Source organism: Taeniopygia guttata, chromosome Z, assembly GCF_048771995.1.
Source record: "Taeniopygia guttata chromosome Z, bTaeGut7.mat, whole genome shotgun sequence".
NCBI lineage: Eukaryota > Metazoa > Chordata > Aves > Passeriformes > Estrildidae > Taeniopygia > Taeniopygia guttata.
The window spans coordinates 46924062-46940823 of record NC_133063.1 but is presented as its reverse complement, the minus strand read 5'-3'; the positions used below and the strand labels follow the sequence as shown (position 1 = coordinate 46940823).

General features: G+C 40.2%; 1 protein-coding gene across 8 annotated transcripts in view; it reads right to left on the bottom strand.

Annotated features, from left to right (window-relative positions):
- UNC13B (unc-13 homolog B) overlaps positions 1-15437 on the bottom strand; it is a 208244-nt gene extending 192807 nt beyond the window's left edge. For 5 of the 8 annotated variants that reach the window (XM_030258840.4, XM_041711471.2, XM_072922644.1 and 2 more), the window contains exon 1: positions 15284-15431. In XM_030258840.4, the coding sequence (XP_030114700.4) occupies positions 15284-15305 (22 nt within the window). In that variant the 5' untranslated portion in view covers positions 15306-15431. Of the gene's footprint in view, positions 1-15283 lie in introns of all 8 variants that reach the window. The other 3 variants (XM_072922639.1, XM_072922637.1, XM_072922638.1) reach the window with 1 other exon arrangement.
- Between the last annotated feature and the right edge of the window lie 1325 nt (positions 15438-16762).

Genomic DNA, 16762 nt, shown 5'->3' with positions numbered 1-16762 from the left:
TCCAGTGGTAAATCCACCCATAGACATTTATCCCACAAACATTTAAATCAGTTGCTAAAAAGCACAGCTAGGAGAAATCCTTGCAACACCTATTTCTTTTTTTTGAGCTGACCAACACAAACACATTTCTGAAGATCCACTGAAGTTTCTGCTCAGCAGCTGCTTTGAACTGAGCAGTGAGGACAGAAACAAAATCTCTTATTCAAATCACAGAGATTATAAAAGGTTAATCCTCCTGACACTGGCAACATAGACAGCTCTGTCAGGCGACCTGGTTCCCCAACCAAGAGGTGAACTAAGCAGTAATCCAAGCTGCCATGCCTCTCCAATATTCTCCTGTAGCCTTAATATTATTAGTCAAAAACAGATTGGGTGCAGTGTACTAGAGCGAGTTATAGTGTGTCTGACTCTCCCAGAAGATGCATTCTGTTAGATTGTCCTTTGGTACTTTGCCTTAAGGGGTTCCCTACAAGTTACAGATTTCTCCTGAACCTTTAACTCTTTTATGATCAGAAAAGACAGCATCCTACTCCTGAATCTGTGCTTTATCATGGAGAAAAAATAAACATCAACCAAGTCTTACAGAATTTTAAAATGTATAAGATATGTACTACTGGGCTTCATAGTAAAGGAGGCTTCCAATTTTCAGTGGCATAATATGCCCTTCTTTCAAATTCTGCAAGGTTCAGAAATACATTATTTTAAGTTAGTGGCAGAAGTATATTATTTTGAGTTACTGGAAATGCCTTAATTGATTAAGGGAACAAAACCCACACTACTTTATTTTACACAAAACAGACAGCAACTCACATATGCCTCCAGCTGCCAAAGACTAAGGAAATATGCATAATAAAAGCCATATCCTTGCACCAGAAGGCAGCAAAAGAGATAGACTGATAATGCATCAAGTCTGCTAGGAGCCAGTCTGACCTGGTAAACTGCCTTTGATGACAAAGCAACAGCTCAACTAGTTTATAACAAAAGCATCAGTGGGGAGATAAAAACCAAAGAGCAAATATAAAAATTATTTTTAAACTCCAAACATAACAAAAAACCCTTAAAAGCTATTCAGAAACCAGATGAATGGAGAAATCAGTTTCTTTAGGTTTGAGGGGGGTGGGTAGGTGTATTTATTTTGAAAAAAGATACACCTTTCTGCAGAATAATTTCTTCCAAGACACAGAGCACATGCAACTTCTGATCAGACATTGTTACACAGAGGTAAAGGCCACTTAAATTACTAGAATCTTGCCACAGTTATTAGGTCAAATCACAGAGCCTGGTCACAGCCAAAGTAACAGCTGCTAGAAGACACACGAACTGTGGAACCTAACAGGAAAGAGCAGAAATGACAGAACAAAACCACTTGTGTGCTTGTCCTTTGGTGTGTGCTTTTCTCCTGTCAACAAAAGTCACCTGAACAGTCTCCCCAGTGACTCATGTTTCTACATTCCTTGTTCAGACTTAGTGTAAACAAGATGCACCTGGAAAAATAGTTGCTGACTAACCACACCAGTATGATTGCCACCTAATCACAGCCTTGGTCTATTTTCTGGTAGTTTCGATTTAAGTTACAGGATTGCAAGCATTCAGCCAACTGGAACACAGCTACTTGTGAAACAGGATTGAGCACAAGCTTGTCCTGAAAGGCACTGAGATTAAAAAATGATGCTAATAAATGTCACTGTCCAATTCCAGTGGTACAGCATATTCACCAAAAGAGAAACTAAAAATTAAAGCATCAGCACATTTGTGGTGGATTCAGTAAATTCTTATATATTTTTTTTAAACCAAAAACATCCCACCATGCTAGAGTAAATTATAAGCTCCCAGGAAAAACAGCACCTGTGTTTTCCACACCAAATAATGAAGGAAGATTGGTCTAGCATGAAAAATATTTTTAAGTAAAATATTAATAAAATCTTATTATGTTACTTAGTATTTACCTGTTTGGCTGCACAACTCAGAGAAAATATTAGTATCTAGGAGACAGAAATAAGTTTGACTGTGACAATTAAGAAAGAGTGAAAGAAATTGTTCTGAGTTATGGTGTAACTGAATGAGATTCCAGGCAGGAACAGGAGACCTAATAAAAAAAACACTGTTGGCAAACCATACCTCTGGTAGTCTGATTTTAATCTTCACATTCACAAACTGCCCAGACAATACTTGTTCCTGGAGGGCACCCACAAATTGCAGAAACAAGACAGTCAGATTGCTAAGAGCTGCACCTCACAAACACATTAGCACTCACCTGCCAATACTTTTCAAAATACTGTTTCAAAACAGCATGTATACAAAGAACTGAATCATGAGAAGGTCTTACTACTGACAAGGAGTGTGCCGAAGACTCTTCTCCTGAAAGCCATGCTGTTTGCTTGCATTTGGACCTCCATAAACAATAAGGTGAAAATACACCAGGTGTAACAGTCAAAACCATTAAACAAAATAAACAGCCTTAGGTAAAAATCGAGCATGAGCAAGTTACTTCACATGTAGGTTTTTTCCTTATTATTAACGTTTATAAATAAGAAAGATGGCACATCACAATTTTACCTTAATATACAGTTTGTCTATAGCAATTAGTTGTCAGAACAGTAACTCACATCACATGTAAGTGCAGTGAGGATCACAAGACTGGAAAGGTCCAACACTAATGCTGCTTCTCCCAACACCTGGACCACTTACACCATTCAAAATCATTCCTACTTTCCACTCAACACGTTAATTAATGGCATGTGTATACCTTCTGTATCTTATGTCAACACTACTCCCCCTCTCCATGTTTTTCCTCACTCCATGTTTAATTTCCTGATGTTTTTAATGGACACATGTCACAGATCTCATCAGCTTCTGTTTACAAGCATGGTGCAGAGACACAAGGACTCCCCAACATCTCTCCTTTCAGTAAGTTTTGCATTTCTCATCAAGGCTTGTCATTTGCCTCTAAGTGTATAATTTTTTACAGAATATCAACTCATTTTCATTCTCACTCTCCTCAGGCGTCACTGAGCCATTCCTGCATTATATCTATTTGCTTCAACATTTGCTGCGTAATTAGGACTTTGCTTAAGAATGGCTTTGACACACATATTTGTATTCTTTCTTGCCATGACACAAGTGGAAGACATCTGCTTCTCCCACTAATCCTAGCAACATTACTAGCTTCTGCTGCAGCCTGCTCCTTATACTTTTACGTATCTTTTGTCTTTTGTCAATTAAAATTTTCTTTAAAAAGAAATCTGCTATAGGATTTGTGAGATACAGCAGAAGTAAAAATAGATGCATACTTTCATTTAGAAACAAGAAGCTAGCTCAGAACAATCTTCCTCTTGCAAACCCGTGTCACGTTTCATACAATACCCTTCCACATTGCTTCTTCTTCAATTTTTCTGTCTAAAAAATTGTTATTATTGTCTCCTAACAGTTTACTTTAAACTTTCCATGTTGTCACAGTCCCACCTGCTTTTGAAGTCAAGATCCATATTTACCCACATTTATCACTCATCTCATCTCCTTTATCTTCTCACCTATCCACAGAAACAACATCTATTCCTCTCCAGTTGGGCGATGGCACAGCTTGTTTGCAGCCACAGTAAAATTTCTGCTGGCAGAGTTCAGATAAGAAGTGTTCCATGTTTCAGCTCTCTGGGATACAAACTACTGGACTCAAATGCAGGATATTAAAATTTTTTCTCCCACTCTTGTGCATCATTTTCAGTTTCATAAGAAACAATTCCTACAGTCCAGGGACCATTCCGAGCCCATTTTTACACAGCTCCCTGTCCCCATGCAGAGAAGTCTGATTCCTCTCCCTGTGGAGGATGAATGTTTCCCCTTTTCCTGTGATCAAGCACCTTCTGTTACCTGTTTTATTACCACTTGCAAGATGCCACCTTGTCTGCTAAGGTGGAAGCCCCTGCCTTAGCCTTGGTCTTTCTAATCCTCAGCATACACTTCCTCTACTAACTGTTTTTTTGCCCACACCTCTCAGAGATTCTCTGTTTGCTCAGCATATCCTGACGTAATGAACAGGTGAATCATCAGCTCTGGGGTAATCTCCTAGGTGGAACCTTTTCTGTTATTTGAGATGCTAATATTTACCCCTGTAGCTTCCCTGAATTACCTGCCCTCCTCTGTATCCAACCTCCACACTTCACCAAAAAGCTTCTCCAGCTTCCCTGGAGGCTTGACAATTACTAACCTACATGTTCAACTGTTTACCTTAATTTAGCTTCAGCTGTGATCATTCAAATTAAGTTCATTTCCACGTCCAGCTTCCCTGAAGCACCTTCTGTGCCTCTCAAAGTCACAACTACAGTTCACTCCATCAGTTTTATGGCTTTCGTCACTGTTAGGTAACACAGTTCCCTGTACACCATGAACAACCAACAGGATATATTCTCTAGTGTGGGGAGTCAGTTTTCCACGGTGAGAACACCCAGAAATACTTTGCTCTAGCCATGTTATGAGATTTTTATCCACATTTAAATCCTGGACTACGTGCAGTAGATCTCTTGTGCTATCACAGCAAAATCTCTTATCAGCTCTTCCCAAAGCAATTTCAGCCCAGCTGGTTCTCTTTTATCCACACTAATGCTGCTTTACAATTTTGTACCACCAAACCACAGTGGAATTTTCCCAATCACCTCTATTCCTCTCTCTCTAGAGTAAGAAGCCCCTTCCAACATCACTGTTTCCCTCATAACGCCCACTCCTCGTGACTCCTGCTAACCTTTTGGGGGCTAATTCTGAGTCCTAAACTAACAGCCTCCTTCCAACCCTTTAGCCACAAGCTTCCCATTTTGCTTTGTAACACAAATGTGTTTGCACCCTCTAGGAAAACTAACTCAACACTACTAACTCAAATGTTTTACATTGTTTACTTCATAAAACTGTAGCACTTATCATGGATCAGGTAACCCCAATTTCATGTGCAGCACCAACTCTTCCCTGACATTCTATGGGGAAAAATAAAGATACAATGCAGGCCTTCAGAAAGCATGCACAGGGTTAACTCATATATATTCAAACTTCAGTCACATGCTACTGTCCTCCAATACAGCCTGAACACTTCCTACATCTTTGACTAAAGTGTCAGGTTTATGTAGAACAGTAACTTCAAATTCAAGTTTACAACAGAAGTAAAAGGTCTGTTGGTCAAGCTCTGGTAAACCACAATCTTCCCACCTAGCAAAAGTGTAACAATATACTGATTTAACACTGAGATCTATTAGGTCATGGCATGTCTTGACCTCTTTTTAACTGTGGAAATATATGTAAACACTTGTCATTACAGTCAGATTGCTCATAATGTAACATCCACCTGCCTCTACTCAAGTAACAGACATTACCAAACTCTGTTTTTCCAAATCTTTAAGTACTGGAAGGGCAAGGAGTACAACTTCCATAATAGTTTCTCCAACCTAAGAAAAGGCATACCAGATTCTGCTGTTCTGATGTCAAAGCTAGTAAACCACTTCAGCATAAAAAGCAGAAATTCGTCACATATGCTAATTGGCATAGAGCTACCAAGAACCATAGATCAATTCATCAATTTTAGTTCAGAATCTGATCATTTTCTGTTAGACTCTAGGTTGTTACATTTAAAAAATACTGTGTATTACAGAGGGTCATACTAGATGATTACAACAAGCCATTCTGGCCTTTTAACTATGGAGTTTCTAAGCAGTTAATCTCCTCAAAAAATCTACTAAAATGGAGCATACACAGACTCCACTTACTTAATTTAATAGGTCAAAATCTAATAAAATTCTGCACATGCAGCAAGTTATACCAGGTGGGAAAGACTAAGATAAAACTACTGTTTCATATCCATTTTTCCCTTCCTACCAATCCATATCCATGTTGCATGCCACATTCAAGTTGCACACTACAAGTTTAGGTTCAGATCAGGAGCTCAAGATTGCAGGATGTCTGAACCACAAAATATTGAGAATTTCATTTAAAACCATGACTTTATTAATCTATGAAATGGCATCATGATTTTTAAAGGTTAGAAATCCCAAATCCAAAAACAAAGGCAATCTCGGCTTCCTCGTAGTTTATGACCTCTCTGACTCTCAAAGATGAGACACATGCATGAAGAGGCCAAACAATCTCCTGAAGAGAAATCTTACAATGAAGAACAACACTTTCCAATATGAAATTAGGAAAAGGAACAAAACGGGAACAACAATTTTCTACAATGTGTGTAGTAGTTTACTCAGCAATCAAATTCCTTCCTCACACAAAGCTAACAAACCACCTTGGTACCGTGTGTCTGGTACTCCTGGCCTTATAGGAAAAAATAATTACTGAAAACTTCCCCAAAAGGGTTTGTAGCTCTGCAGTGTGTAATTGCAGCTATAACACTCCACAAGGACTTTCGCTACAAAGGACTGAGGTTGTTGGAACTGAAGAGTATGTGATAACTACAAGTGAATAACCCCAGGTACCGAAAATCTGAAGTCCCTGAACATTTTCTGAAAACCTTTTCTGAAGTTTTTACAAGTCTTTGGGAAAGGAAAATGTCTCTAATAAGCTTCTGTCTAGAAATTCAGTATTGACACATTCATGAGCTTTATGTTGATTATCATATGTGACAAATTACTGCTTATCATGCTGAAGTGGTTTACTACATTTAGCATCAGAACAGCAGAAGTTGGTGTGCCTTTCCTTTGATTGGAGATGCTATTATGAAAGTTGTACTCCTGGCCCTTCCAGTACTTAAGGATTGAGAAAAATGGAGTTTGGTAATGGAGGTAAATGGAGTTTGGATGCTGGACAAAAGCCTCGCATATCTTTCAGAACAGGTTCCAGGTGATGCAGTTCTTTCACAGTTTTCTTTGCCTTATCCAAGCACACCTGAATCCCTGGCACATGGACTGCAGCATTGTGCTGACACAACAGCTCAGAAAAGTGGACATTTTCATAGACCACCAAATCTAGCTCCAGATCCAAAATCCTTTCAGCAGATGCCAACAAAGACAATAGCAGGTTGGTAATATGCTGCAGATTTTGCCTGAAGAGAGCAGCAAACCAAAAGTAAAGGGACAAAGCATGTTGGTTTTTTTTGGGTTTTTTTAATGTTTTTTTAAGCTGAGTATTACTACATTGGCCTGAGCACAAAAAATAGAAGTGTGCCACTACTCAGAAGCATAATTCTGCAGTTATTTTATACTTATTAATTAGGTCTCTGTGGTGGAAATGTTGGAGTCTGTTTAGCAGAGCATTTAGGTTGTAAAGATTTAAGAGAGCTAAGTCACAAGAGCTTTAAGTAATAAGGTTAAAACCAGTATTCCCGAAAGGGACATGGTCAAGGCTTGAATCCAAATTTCTTTTCAAACTCGCCAACACTTTTAGGCTAGAGATTATCCTCAACAAGACACCTCCTCTTATCCTTCATCAGACAAGACATCCCAGTCTAACTCACTTTTCATTTATACAGTATGTTCAACTGCAAGGAAGAGCATCAAGAAACTGAGGTCAACAAAAAGCTATTGAAATGCCTTATCTTCTTGATGTTTTTTAATGCTCCAACTCCCCAGACACAGGCAATCTGAAAGGGAACAAAATCAGGATTTTTAATTCCTTTAATATAGTTCCTACCCCATGCACCTTGCCCAGCAATTTTAAGATTTTTACAAATTTAATTGTGGCCAGCAATAGTAAATCCTGCAAACAAAGCAGGCAACATTTACTCATATCTGACACTGGCCAAATTTAATTTTCTCTTAGCACAGAGTTTCCATGAACTGAACCTCTCTCAGAATATGCTTCCATGCTGAATGCATGGACCCACCTCCCATACAGTTCTGTCCAAATCCCACCCCAACTTATCTGACAGAAGGATGAACATGCACTCGAGAGCAGTATGCTAGAGGGAACATAAACTAAGTCACAACTATTAGCTGGCAGCATTCTCTTTCATTTTTAGGATGCCCACATGTAGCTATCAGAGAGGCAGAATTCCTACCAGTACTGTGCTCCGATTCCTTACCACTTTCCACAACAGCAGGACATGAATCCAAGCCATAATATGGTGCTTAATAAGTTCAACCAGCATCGGCAAAAAAATTCCTCACCTGAGAACTTATCATCTAACTTGGTTTTCTTGCCACAGCTGGTCTCCTGCACCCCACACTACACAAGAAGTGAAAGGCTTCTAAGATCTGTAGGTACTCAACATTTTATTTTTATGTGTAATTATTCGATTATTCAAAGTTCATAAGGAGGAAAATAACTTAAAAGGACAGTAAGAAATCTGTTTTGAAAGCTTGGTGAAGGAGTTAGATGTCTCTAATGTGTTAGGGATGTGTTAAATGTTTATGATGCACCAAGCAAATCACATTTGCATATTTTCATGAAATTATCAACCAGAGATTTCTCAGTTGTTTTTTTTTTTTTTAATTTTGATTAGATTTGAAACTTTCTTCCTAGCTGAAAGAGACACATAGATGCACATAGTGTATTTAATAATGTATTTAGCTGAAATCTGCTCATCACAGAAGACAGAAGTACACATATAAAGATAGTTAAACAGAGAAATCCTGAAGAGCTCATATGCCTGCCAGTACCACTTCAGTTCTTTCAAAAGTTGCAAATAGCATTCCAACTCAACAACTGTTAAACAGGTAGAACTGTTTTGGATCACCACTCCCATTTTCTTCTACAAAACAATTATTTAATAGTTACCCGCAGTAGCTCTGATCAAATCAAATAAAACATGGGCTGTCCAAAACCAATCCCTAGCAATACACAAGGGACATTTCAGAGGGAGTTAATTTCATAAAGGTGAGAGTAATTACTCCAAATTGACTGAGAAGAATAAATACAAACCAAAACTGTCATAATCAGATTCAGGAATCATTTACTAGGTGTTTTCCAGGGGACCAAAAAGCCACTACTTCTCAAGCAAAGACGACAGCTGAATTCCACTCCACCTCAAAGAGCTATAAATCCATGGTAAAATACAAGAAATAAACTGTATTGACACAGGTTGTGTGGCCCAAGATGTAGAAAGTTAAATGCACAGAAAAGCAAGAGACTTAAAAAAAAAATCTGAATAGAGACAAAACACCAACAAGGGTATTGTGCCCTCCCAACTCATTAGCTGATTTAACTGCGGCTGATGGTGAAAAAGCATTAAGCATCCCATAAACATTTGCCCCATGCTCAGGAAGAAGCAAGAACCTGTGAGATCAGGTACTTTCCAGCCCATGACAAATGAAGATAATGCTAAATATTTGATGTACAAGTAATAAAAATCAGAAGGTCTAAAAAACTGCAACATGCATATAATTGAAGTAGTCTTGTAGCCCACTGACCCTTGCTTTAAATGCATCCAGAAAGATTAGAAAAGAAACTCCAAGATGAGCAGAGTATGACACCCAAGGTGAAACTCAGAGCACACCTATAGGAGGTCAGGTACCTACAGATACTGAGCACTCCAGACAAATGTCTGAAATGTCTAAGGAGTTAAAAGTTCCGGGAAAAAAAGATGCCTACTGTTCAACACTGGCTTGGAGAGACTGATCCAAACTGTTCTCACATAGAATTTTCTGAGACACGCAACTCACTTAGGGTAGAACTGTGTCTTAGCAAAGTGTAAGATGATACAATATGGTGGGTGTCCAGTGGAACAGTAATAGACAGCCACTTGAGAGATTGGCCATGATCAGTGGTGTTTCCCATTCCAAAGCCTGCCATATGTCATTCCTTCTCAACTGGGCATTTGCCACTTACACAAAACCAAGCAGGACACAGAAGCCAGTCAAAAGGCACATGATAAAAGCAGAATTATGCACAGCAGCCTAATCAGGTATAAGGAGGGCCTAAGAGAAAAGACTCCATCTGAAATTTTTCTAAATGCAAAGAGATCTGATCCAAACACCCAGGATATACCTATGGAATAGGAATCTGTATCATAGAAAGCATCTGCCAAATTTTACAGGTGACCATTTACAAGCACAACAATACTTCAGCAAAGCTCTTGGTAAACATGGCTAAAGCAGGCACAGATAAGCACACACCAACAATATAGGTAAAGCAGATTTTGTTTTGTTATGTTGATGAGATTAACACAACAATATTAAATGCAATTTCACTTACTAAACCAACATCAGAAAATAAAGACAGCAAAGAAGAGCAAATCCAAGTGCTAAAGAGAAACCTTTTAAACTCCTGACTCCAGAAATCATTCTTTGCATGAACAGCAAGCTGCTTACATACAGTTCCACACCAAGAAAATGCCAGGTGTTAACCAGTGAGCTCTAACATAAGAGGCAGAGTTAGTGAAGACTCTAGACACTTACTTTCACAGCAGCTCCAAATCTGTTTTCAAGACCACATAGGTAATTATCAGAACAAAAGAGCAACAAAGAAAAAGTTATTAGACACATCCCTCTAGTTCAAGATCTCTTCAAAGAGCAGCAAGAACAGTTTTTATGGCGTGATTAAAGTATTTTTCAAAACACTCAGTAAAATTTGATGACAAGGCACAAAAAAATATGCAGGAAGAAATTTCAAAGGAAATTTATAGGAAGATGATTTGCCATCAGACATATGTACTTCACATGCATTCAAGCCAAGTTTTTGAAATAAGGTCCTGGATTAAAAAAACAGTTTTATTTACTTGGACTTTCAATGCTGCTGTATAAGTGGCAGCTAGGTCTTGGATTGTTAAGAGTATAAAGTTAGGTTCTTTCAGCACTTAGATTAAATGCAGCACTTTATTGCATATTAAAAGAGTATGCTAATAACAACTTTAACAAATTAGGCCTGCCAGATCCCAGACTGAAGGAGTCAGTTCAAAGTACACGACAAGGGTAAAAAGGAAGCAGACGCTATTCAAATTCAGAAAGCATCTCTGTACCTTTCCCTCATCCCACTGAGAAATATAGGGAGGTTTCAAGTAGTTCATAGTCCCCTAAATACCTAAAAAGTAGGTTTTACACTGTTAGTTGAAACTTGCAGTAACAGTGCCCAAAGCTCAAAGGGTGGGGATTTTAAACAGGAAATCATCTGTTTAATGATCACCTGTGCATCAAAAGTCAGATGTGGTTTGCAGGTTTTACTGAACAGAAAAAGCTAGAAATCTTAAAAAGTTCTCTCCAATTACAGCTTTATAAACCTAAAACTTAACTCTCAACACAAAAATGCTCTTTTAATAGAGAACACTTCTATCTTAGCCTTATTACCCAAATTTTTAATGCACTTTATTTTGCTCCAACACTACCTACACTGGAAACTTCCTGACTAAGGACAACTACAGAAATAGAGTTCATAATAGTCACACAGCAAATTATAAATTAATCATTATATTTTAATATCCTAGTGTTATAACTTGCATTTCTGCTATTACTTTTAATGTTCAGTTCTCTTCTTCATCATTTTGACCTACAAAAAGATGGATTGGGGTTTTTTTTCAATTCTACAACTATTTCAGAACAGTCACAACAGAAAGCTAGAGGCACTGCATTCAGTTTATCAAGGAACACTGAGGTAAGTCGAGGCCATTAAATCAAGATGGGGAAAAAGAAGTTCCTGACACTTGGCCACATATAGGTATAGGTATTTCTAAGTACAACACAAGATTGAACATGTTTTCATTTATTTTATCATTAACATCCATTTCCATTTTCCTTCTTTTCTTCTTTCACTTGGATGTCAACAGAGTTCAATTCAGTACTGGAACTCAAATTTTGTTGGCAATAGAGGGATGGATAGTTAAGTTCTCAGAGTGGTATTCCAATACTCCAGCTGTTTTGACAAAAAATATCACAAGCTCTTCTAATTCTTCAGCACAGCCACACAATACACATTAGGCGAACAAGAAAATATCACTCCTAACCTCCAGACAATGTAATTTCACACAGCAGTAAACTTGAAATTCTGGAGTGCAAGAGTTCACACAAGTCATTCTCCCATGTAACTCTGGCAGCCAAATCTCACACAAATATTGTGGATCAGGTCCCAACATAAAGGCACATTACACAAAAGCACTGTGACCTCATGGGACTAAGTCAGGTACTGTGCACACGGATGAGGGAAGAATCCCACTGCCAGCATCCTTGGCATTATAATTATCAGGTGGACCAGACAGGTCAAATGCTTTGGAATACAGTGACAGGGAAGACACAGCATAAGCTACTATGAACCAGAAAGGAGAAAAACTAGAAGAGAATCATCAGTCTTGAGACAGCAGGGCTGGGGACAAAGAAAAATGCAATAGAAGTGAGCAAGTGAAAGGGCATGAACTATGTGTCAGGACAATGACAAACAGAGCCAGTGACCGAGTGATCCAGCCTCAGCAGGGTCCATTTTGCTATGACCCCTGCAAGCTGTGCTGAGACAGCAGTTATTCCCATCACCAAGTCAGGAGACAGGAAAGATCAGGAAAAGAATTTTTATCTAGTTGAGATGTGGGTTAAAATCAACAGTTACAAAAGAAAGTCAAGAAAGTTAATAATGCAAGACTGATGTGAAAAACTAGATTGCTTCTCTGGGATTAGTTTTATTTAATATGTACTATTTTCACAAATACAACACTAAATGCAAACTAATAAAGCAAACTATGCCAAGAGAAGATTATCAGACATAATCCAGACACAGCTGCTCAGAACAGGAGTGCATGCAACCTCTCTTGCACTTAAGCAGTGGAAGCAAAATACAAAGAAGTCTCCTAAAAGCCTCAATCATGTAATATTCAGGATTTCTTTTCTCCTTCACTTCACTTACACTCACTGCATATTTTCCTGCTTCAAAAGAATCCCTCAATTTGCTCCTACAACAGCCCATTACCACTGGGTTATTTCACAACTGAACTGCTGCAGACAAGCCCAGACTCACATTTTCTCTGAGCTTATATTTTCTGTCAGGTGTTTCCTATTTCTATGGCAGACACAGCTGAATGATTCTGGAAAAAAACAAAACAAAGCAAACAAAATACACCAAAGAAACAAACAAAAAATGCCACATAAAAAACAACAACAAATAAAACAAACAACAAATCAAAACAAATAAACAAAGGTGGAAAAAAGGGGGAAAAAAAAAACACACAAAAAATTATTTGTTCTCCAAAACAGTGAAAGAAATGTAGCACTTGACATCAAGAAGACATATATGCTAGCTGGTCTTTCAGGAACAAAGGCAGCACCCAGACATGTTTGATCACAAACGCTGAGCACTGTTTTAGATTAGCGATTGATTAAAATACTATTAATGCACATAATTCAAGGGGGAGGGTGGAAAATAAATCAATAAATTAAAACACTATCCTTCTGACTGGCATGCTTCTTGTGATGCTGACACATGGCTTTTTCCTTTACATGTAAAACTGCAATCCAGATGCTATTAAGTGTCCCAATCACCTACATTTATTCCATGGGGATTTTTGTTGTCTTTCTTTGTTAGTCTCAGCTCTACACCATCTAACCCCACACGACTATGTAGTCTTCTATGTGTACTATTTTGAATAGAAAAAAACCCAGATTTTCCAACTTTCTTACTAACAGCTCACTGCTGTCTCAACAAGATTAGTTCATTTCACAGGAAAAGTAAAAGAATCAAGAGAAGTGCCATATTGTTGGGCTTTTTTTAAAAAGTAATAATTAATACAATTAATTAAGCCTCCTCCTTGACCCAGTCGTTTTATCTCAGCCCCTGGTATCTGTTTTGTTTTTCATGCTGCTCTACCTCAACATACTTCTATATCAGGTTTGATGGTTGCTTCTTACAAGATCTCATCAGCTCGTCCTTTCAGTCATGCCTATTTCAGAAAACATGTTTCTTGACATTTAGTAAATTGACTAATCTAATTGCAATCTTATAATAAATTTGTTCAGTATAATATATTTAAATGAATACTGGTCTTCTGTCTTTGCACAGCAAATTGAATGGAAGATAAAATTTTCACAGTAAATCTTCACACAAAGTCACCAGCCACCGCAAATTTCTTCTTTAGCTCTTCACACAAAGAATAAATGAAACACAAGAGCACACCATTCCAGGCTCCTGAAATTCTTTTGTCCTAAAAACTCTATAGATCAAGAATAAACACCTTGAGAAGAGAAGACACTTTCAGTAGCTCAATCATTCAATTCATGTTCTTTCACTATTGCTCGTGAACAGTGTGTAAATACATTCTTAAGACAATCACCTTCAAGTGGTATTAAACCCACTTTACTCTAAAGGACACTCTGAAAACATTTTGAGGATGAACCACCAAAAAGAATAAAAATGCACCTGTAATGCAGACAAGCATCCTTCAGCTAGTAAGACTCAGCTTTAATTACGAGATTTTGGCAAAACCTTCAAAATGGGCTAGACAAGTCTGCACTTCACAGTTTACACAGAACAGTACGAAAAGCATATTTAAGATAAACTTTCCACTTGTGCACCTCCCCTGAGCCTTATACACGTGTTTCATAAAAGGGCTGAAACTTAATTCGGAAACACTCCCCAAAATCAGCACTTTCAAGACGTTCTGTTGGATATCTTACACCATCACCGACACAGGACTTTTGATTCAAAAGAGTGATGAACAGCTGGATAAAAGGAGCTGCTATCAATAACCTGTGTGTGTGACAGAAGAGCTGAACTGCTAGCAGCGTCAGTTTTTTTACCATTCCTGGCAAAGGAGCTGAGAACATTAAAACTACACTTTTAAGCCGCAGGGCACGGCTGCGCTCGGGGACGCCCTGTGACCGCGGCGCTCAGTGCAGCGAGACACGTCCCAGTAGCGTGAGCCCTGGCAGATGGTTTCCCCCACGGATTTCTTTATCATTATTTTTTAGCACAAGGCAGCAAGAAATGGGAAACCGGAGACAGCACTATAATCCACTGCGCAGAGAAAGTGCCGGCTTCCCGCAACCTGTTCATGAAGGGGACGAGGCTCGATAGCAGGATGAGGAGGTAATTAGGAATGTATGTGAAATAACAATGCACGCTCTAAGGCGAGTATACGGAGTGACAGCAGGCTGCTTCCTGCCCGCGTCGTTCACTGGGCGATTCAACTCGTGTCCGAGCCAACTCCCAAAGTCAGCCACGGCTCCTCCCGAGGCTCCGGACCTCCCCGGCCGGGACCGCCGCTCCTGAGCCGCACCTGCTGCCTCGCCATGCGGAACCTCTGGCCCAGGAGTGCAGCTGGAGGCCCGCGCGGCTCAGCAGGGAGGCACCGGCACGCCCGTCCCCGCTTCAGGGAGGCTGAAACCCACTTCACCCAGGACGAAGCCAAGCCCTGCCCAGGCGTGTCCCCCCGCTCCGCCGCCGCCCCGCTCACCTCGCACGCAGAGCAGCGACATGGCGGCCCCGGCAGCCGCCCCCGGCTCTCCTCATGCCGCCCCGCGGACACCGGGCGGCGGCGGCGCCTCAGCCGGGGCGGGGCCGTCCCGCCGGGGCAGGGCCGAGTGACGACGGACGCGGCAGGGGGAGGCTGCGGCGGGCCGGCCGGCTGCGCCCGGGCGCGGGGCTTTGTGCTTAGCTTCTCTTCTTTTCAGGCTTTTGTTTCACTCCCGAAAGGTGAGGGAGCTCGATGGAGGAGGAACGCCCTGTATGTGTTTTCACTAGCTCTGGTGTGCTAGCGCAAGAATTATGGAATGTGTTGAGAGGGACCCTCAGGGATCATCGAGTCCAGCTCCTGGCCCTGCACAGCTCAATCCAAAAATCCCGCCGTGTGCCTGAGAGCATTGTTCAAATGCGTTTTGAACTCTGTCAGACTTGGTGCTGTTACCACTTCCTTGGGGAGCCTGTTCCAGTGCCCAACCACCCTCTAGGTGAAGAACTTCATCCCAAAATCCAACCAAAACCTCCCCTGACACAACTTCAGGCCATTCTCTCAGGTTCTGTCACTGATCACTGGAAAGAAGAGATCAATGCCTGCCCTTCTGCTTCCCTTTGTAAGGAAGAGGTAAACTGTTCTGAGGTCTCCCCTCACTCTCCTCCAGGATAAACAAGCCAAGTGACCTCAGCCGCTCCTCATATGGCTTCCCCTCAAGGCCCTTCCCCATCTCCACTGCTGATGAAGAGGCTCAGCTGACGATTAAGAATCTCAACTGAAGCACAGCAACAGCTGTCTGTATACCCCCCTGTGGAAAAAAAAAACAAGCCAACACTTAGACAAAAGCAGGACAAGCAGAAGTGATTACTGTGTCCTAAAGCTCTCTCTCAGTACCCTTCCAGCTACAATGGCCAACCACCTCTGAGGGTTTCCAGAACCCTCGTGTTTGTGTGGCTGGTTATACCCAGTACATCTTTCTGCTTATCTAGTCTATCTCTGACCCCTCCGAAGTTTGCATCCTCATCTTCTGATTGAGCAACTCGTAGGTCAGCTGCCTGTTGCAGAAATAACCTCCTGAGGTGTTTTCCCTTGAGCCCAGTTCTAGTAGTTTTCTCTGATTGCCTCTAATGCTTTTAGAGGCTGCTTCATCCCAAACTATAAATAGCCACAACACTGCAGAATGTGCTTCTAGTTCCAAACAGAAGATCTAGCAAATAATTTCTGAAATTGAAACTCAATAGCAAAATGTCATATAATGGGATTGCTATTCTGTTAATATTTAAAACCCCGAAGTCTGCAGAGAGTGTGAAGGACAAGACTTCTACTTGGGTGTTTCAAAAAACAACTAACCTTCCCAAGGTTCACACCTAGACAAGGGAGATTTAATTTCTGCACAGCAGATTTTTCTGCCTTCATGTTTGCTGCCCAGAACTGCATCAGTGAAGGGAATGTGACAAAAACATACATATCTCTGAGATACCC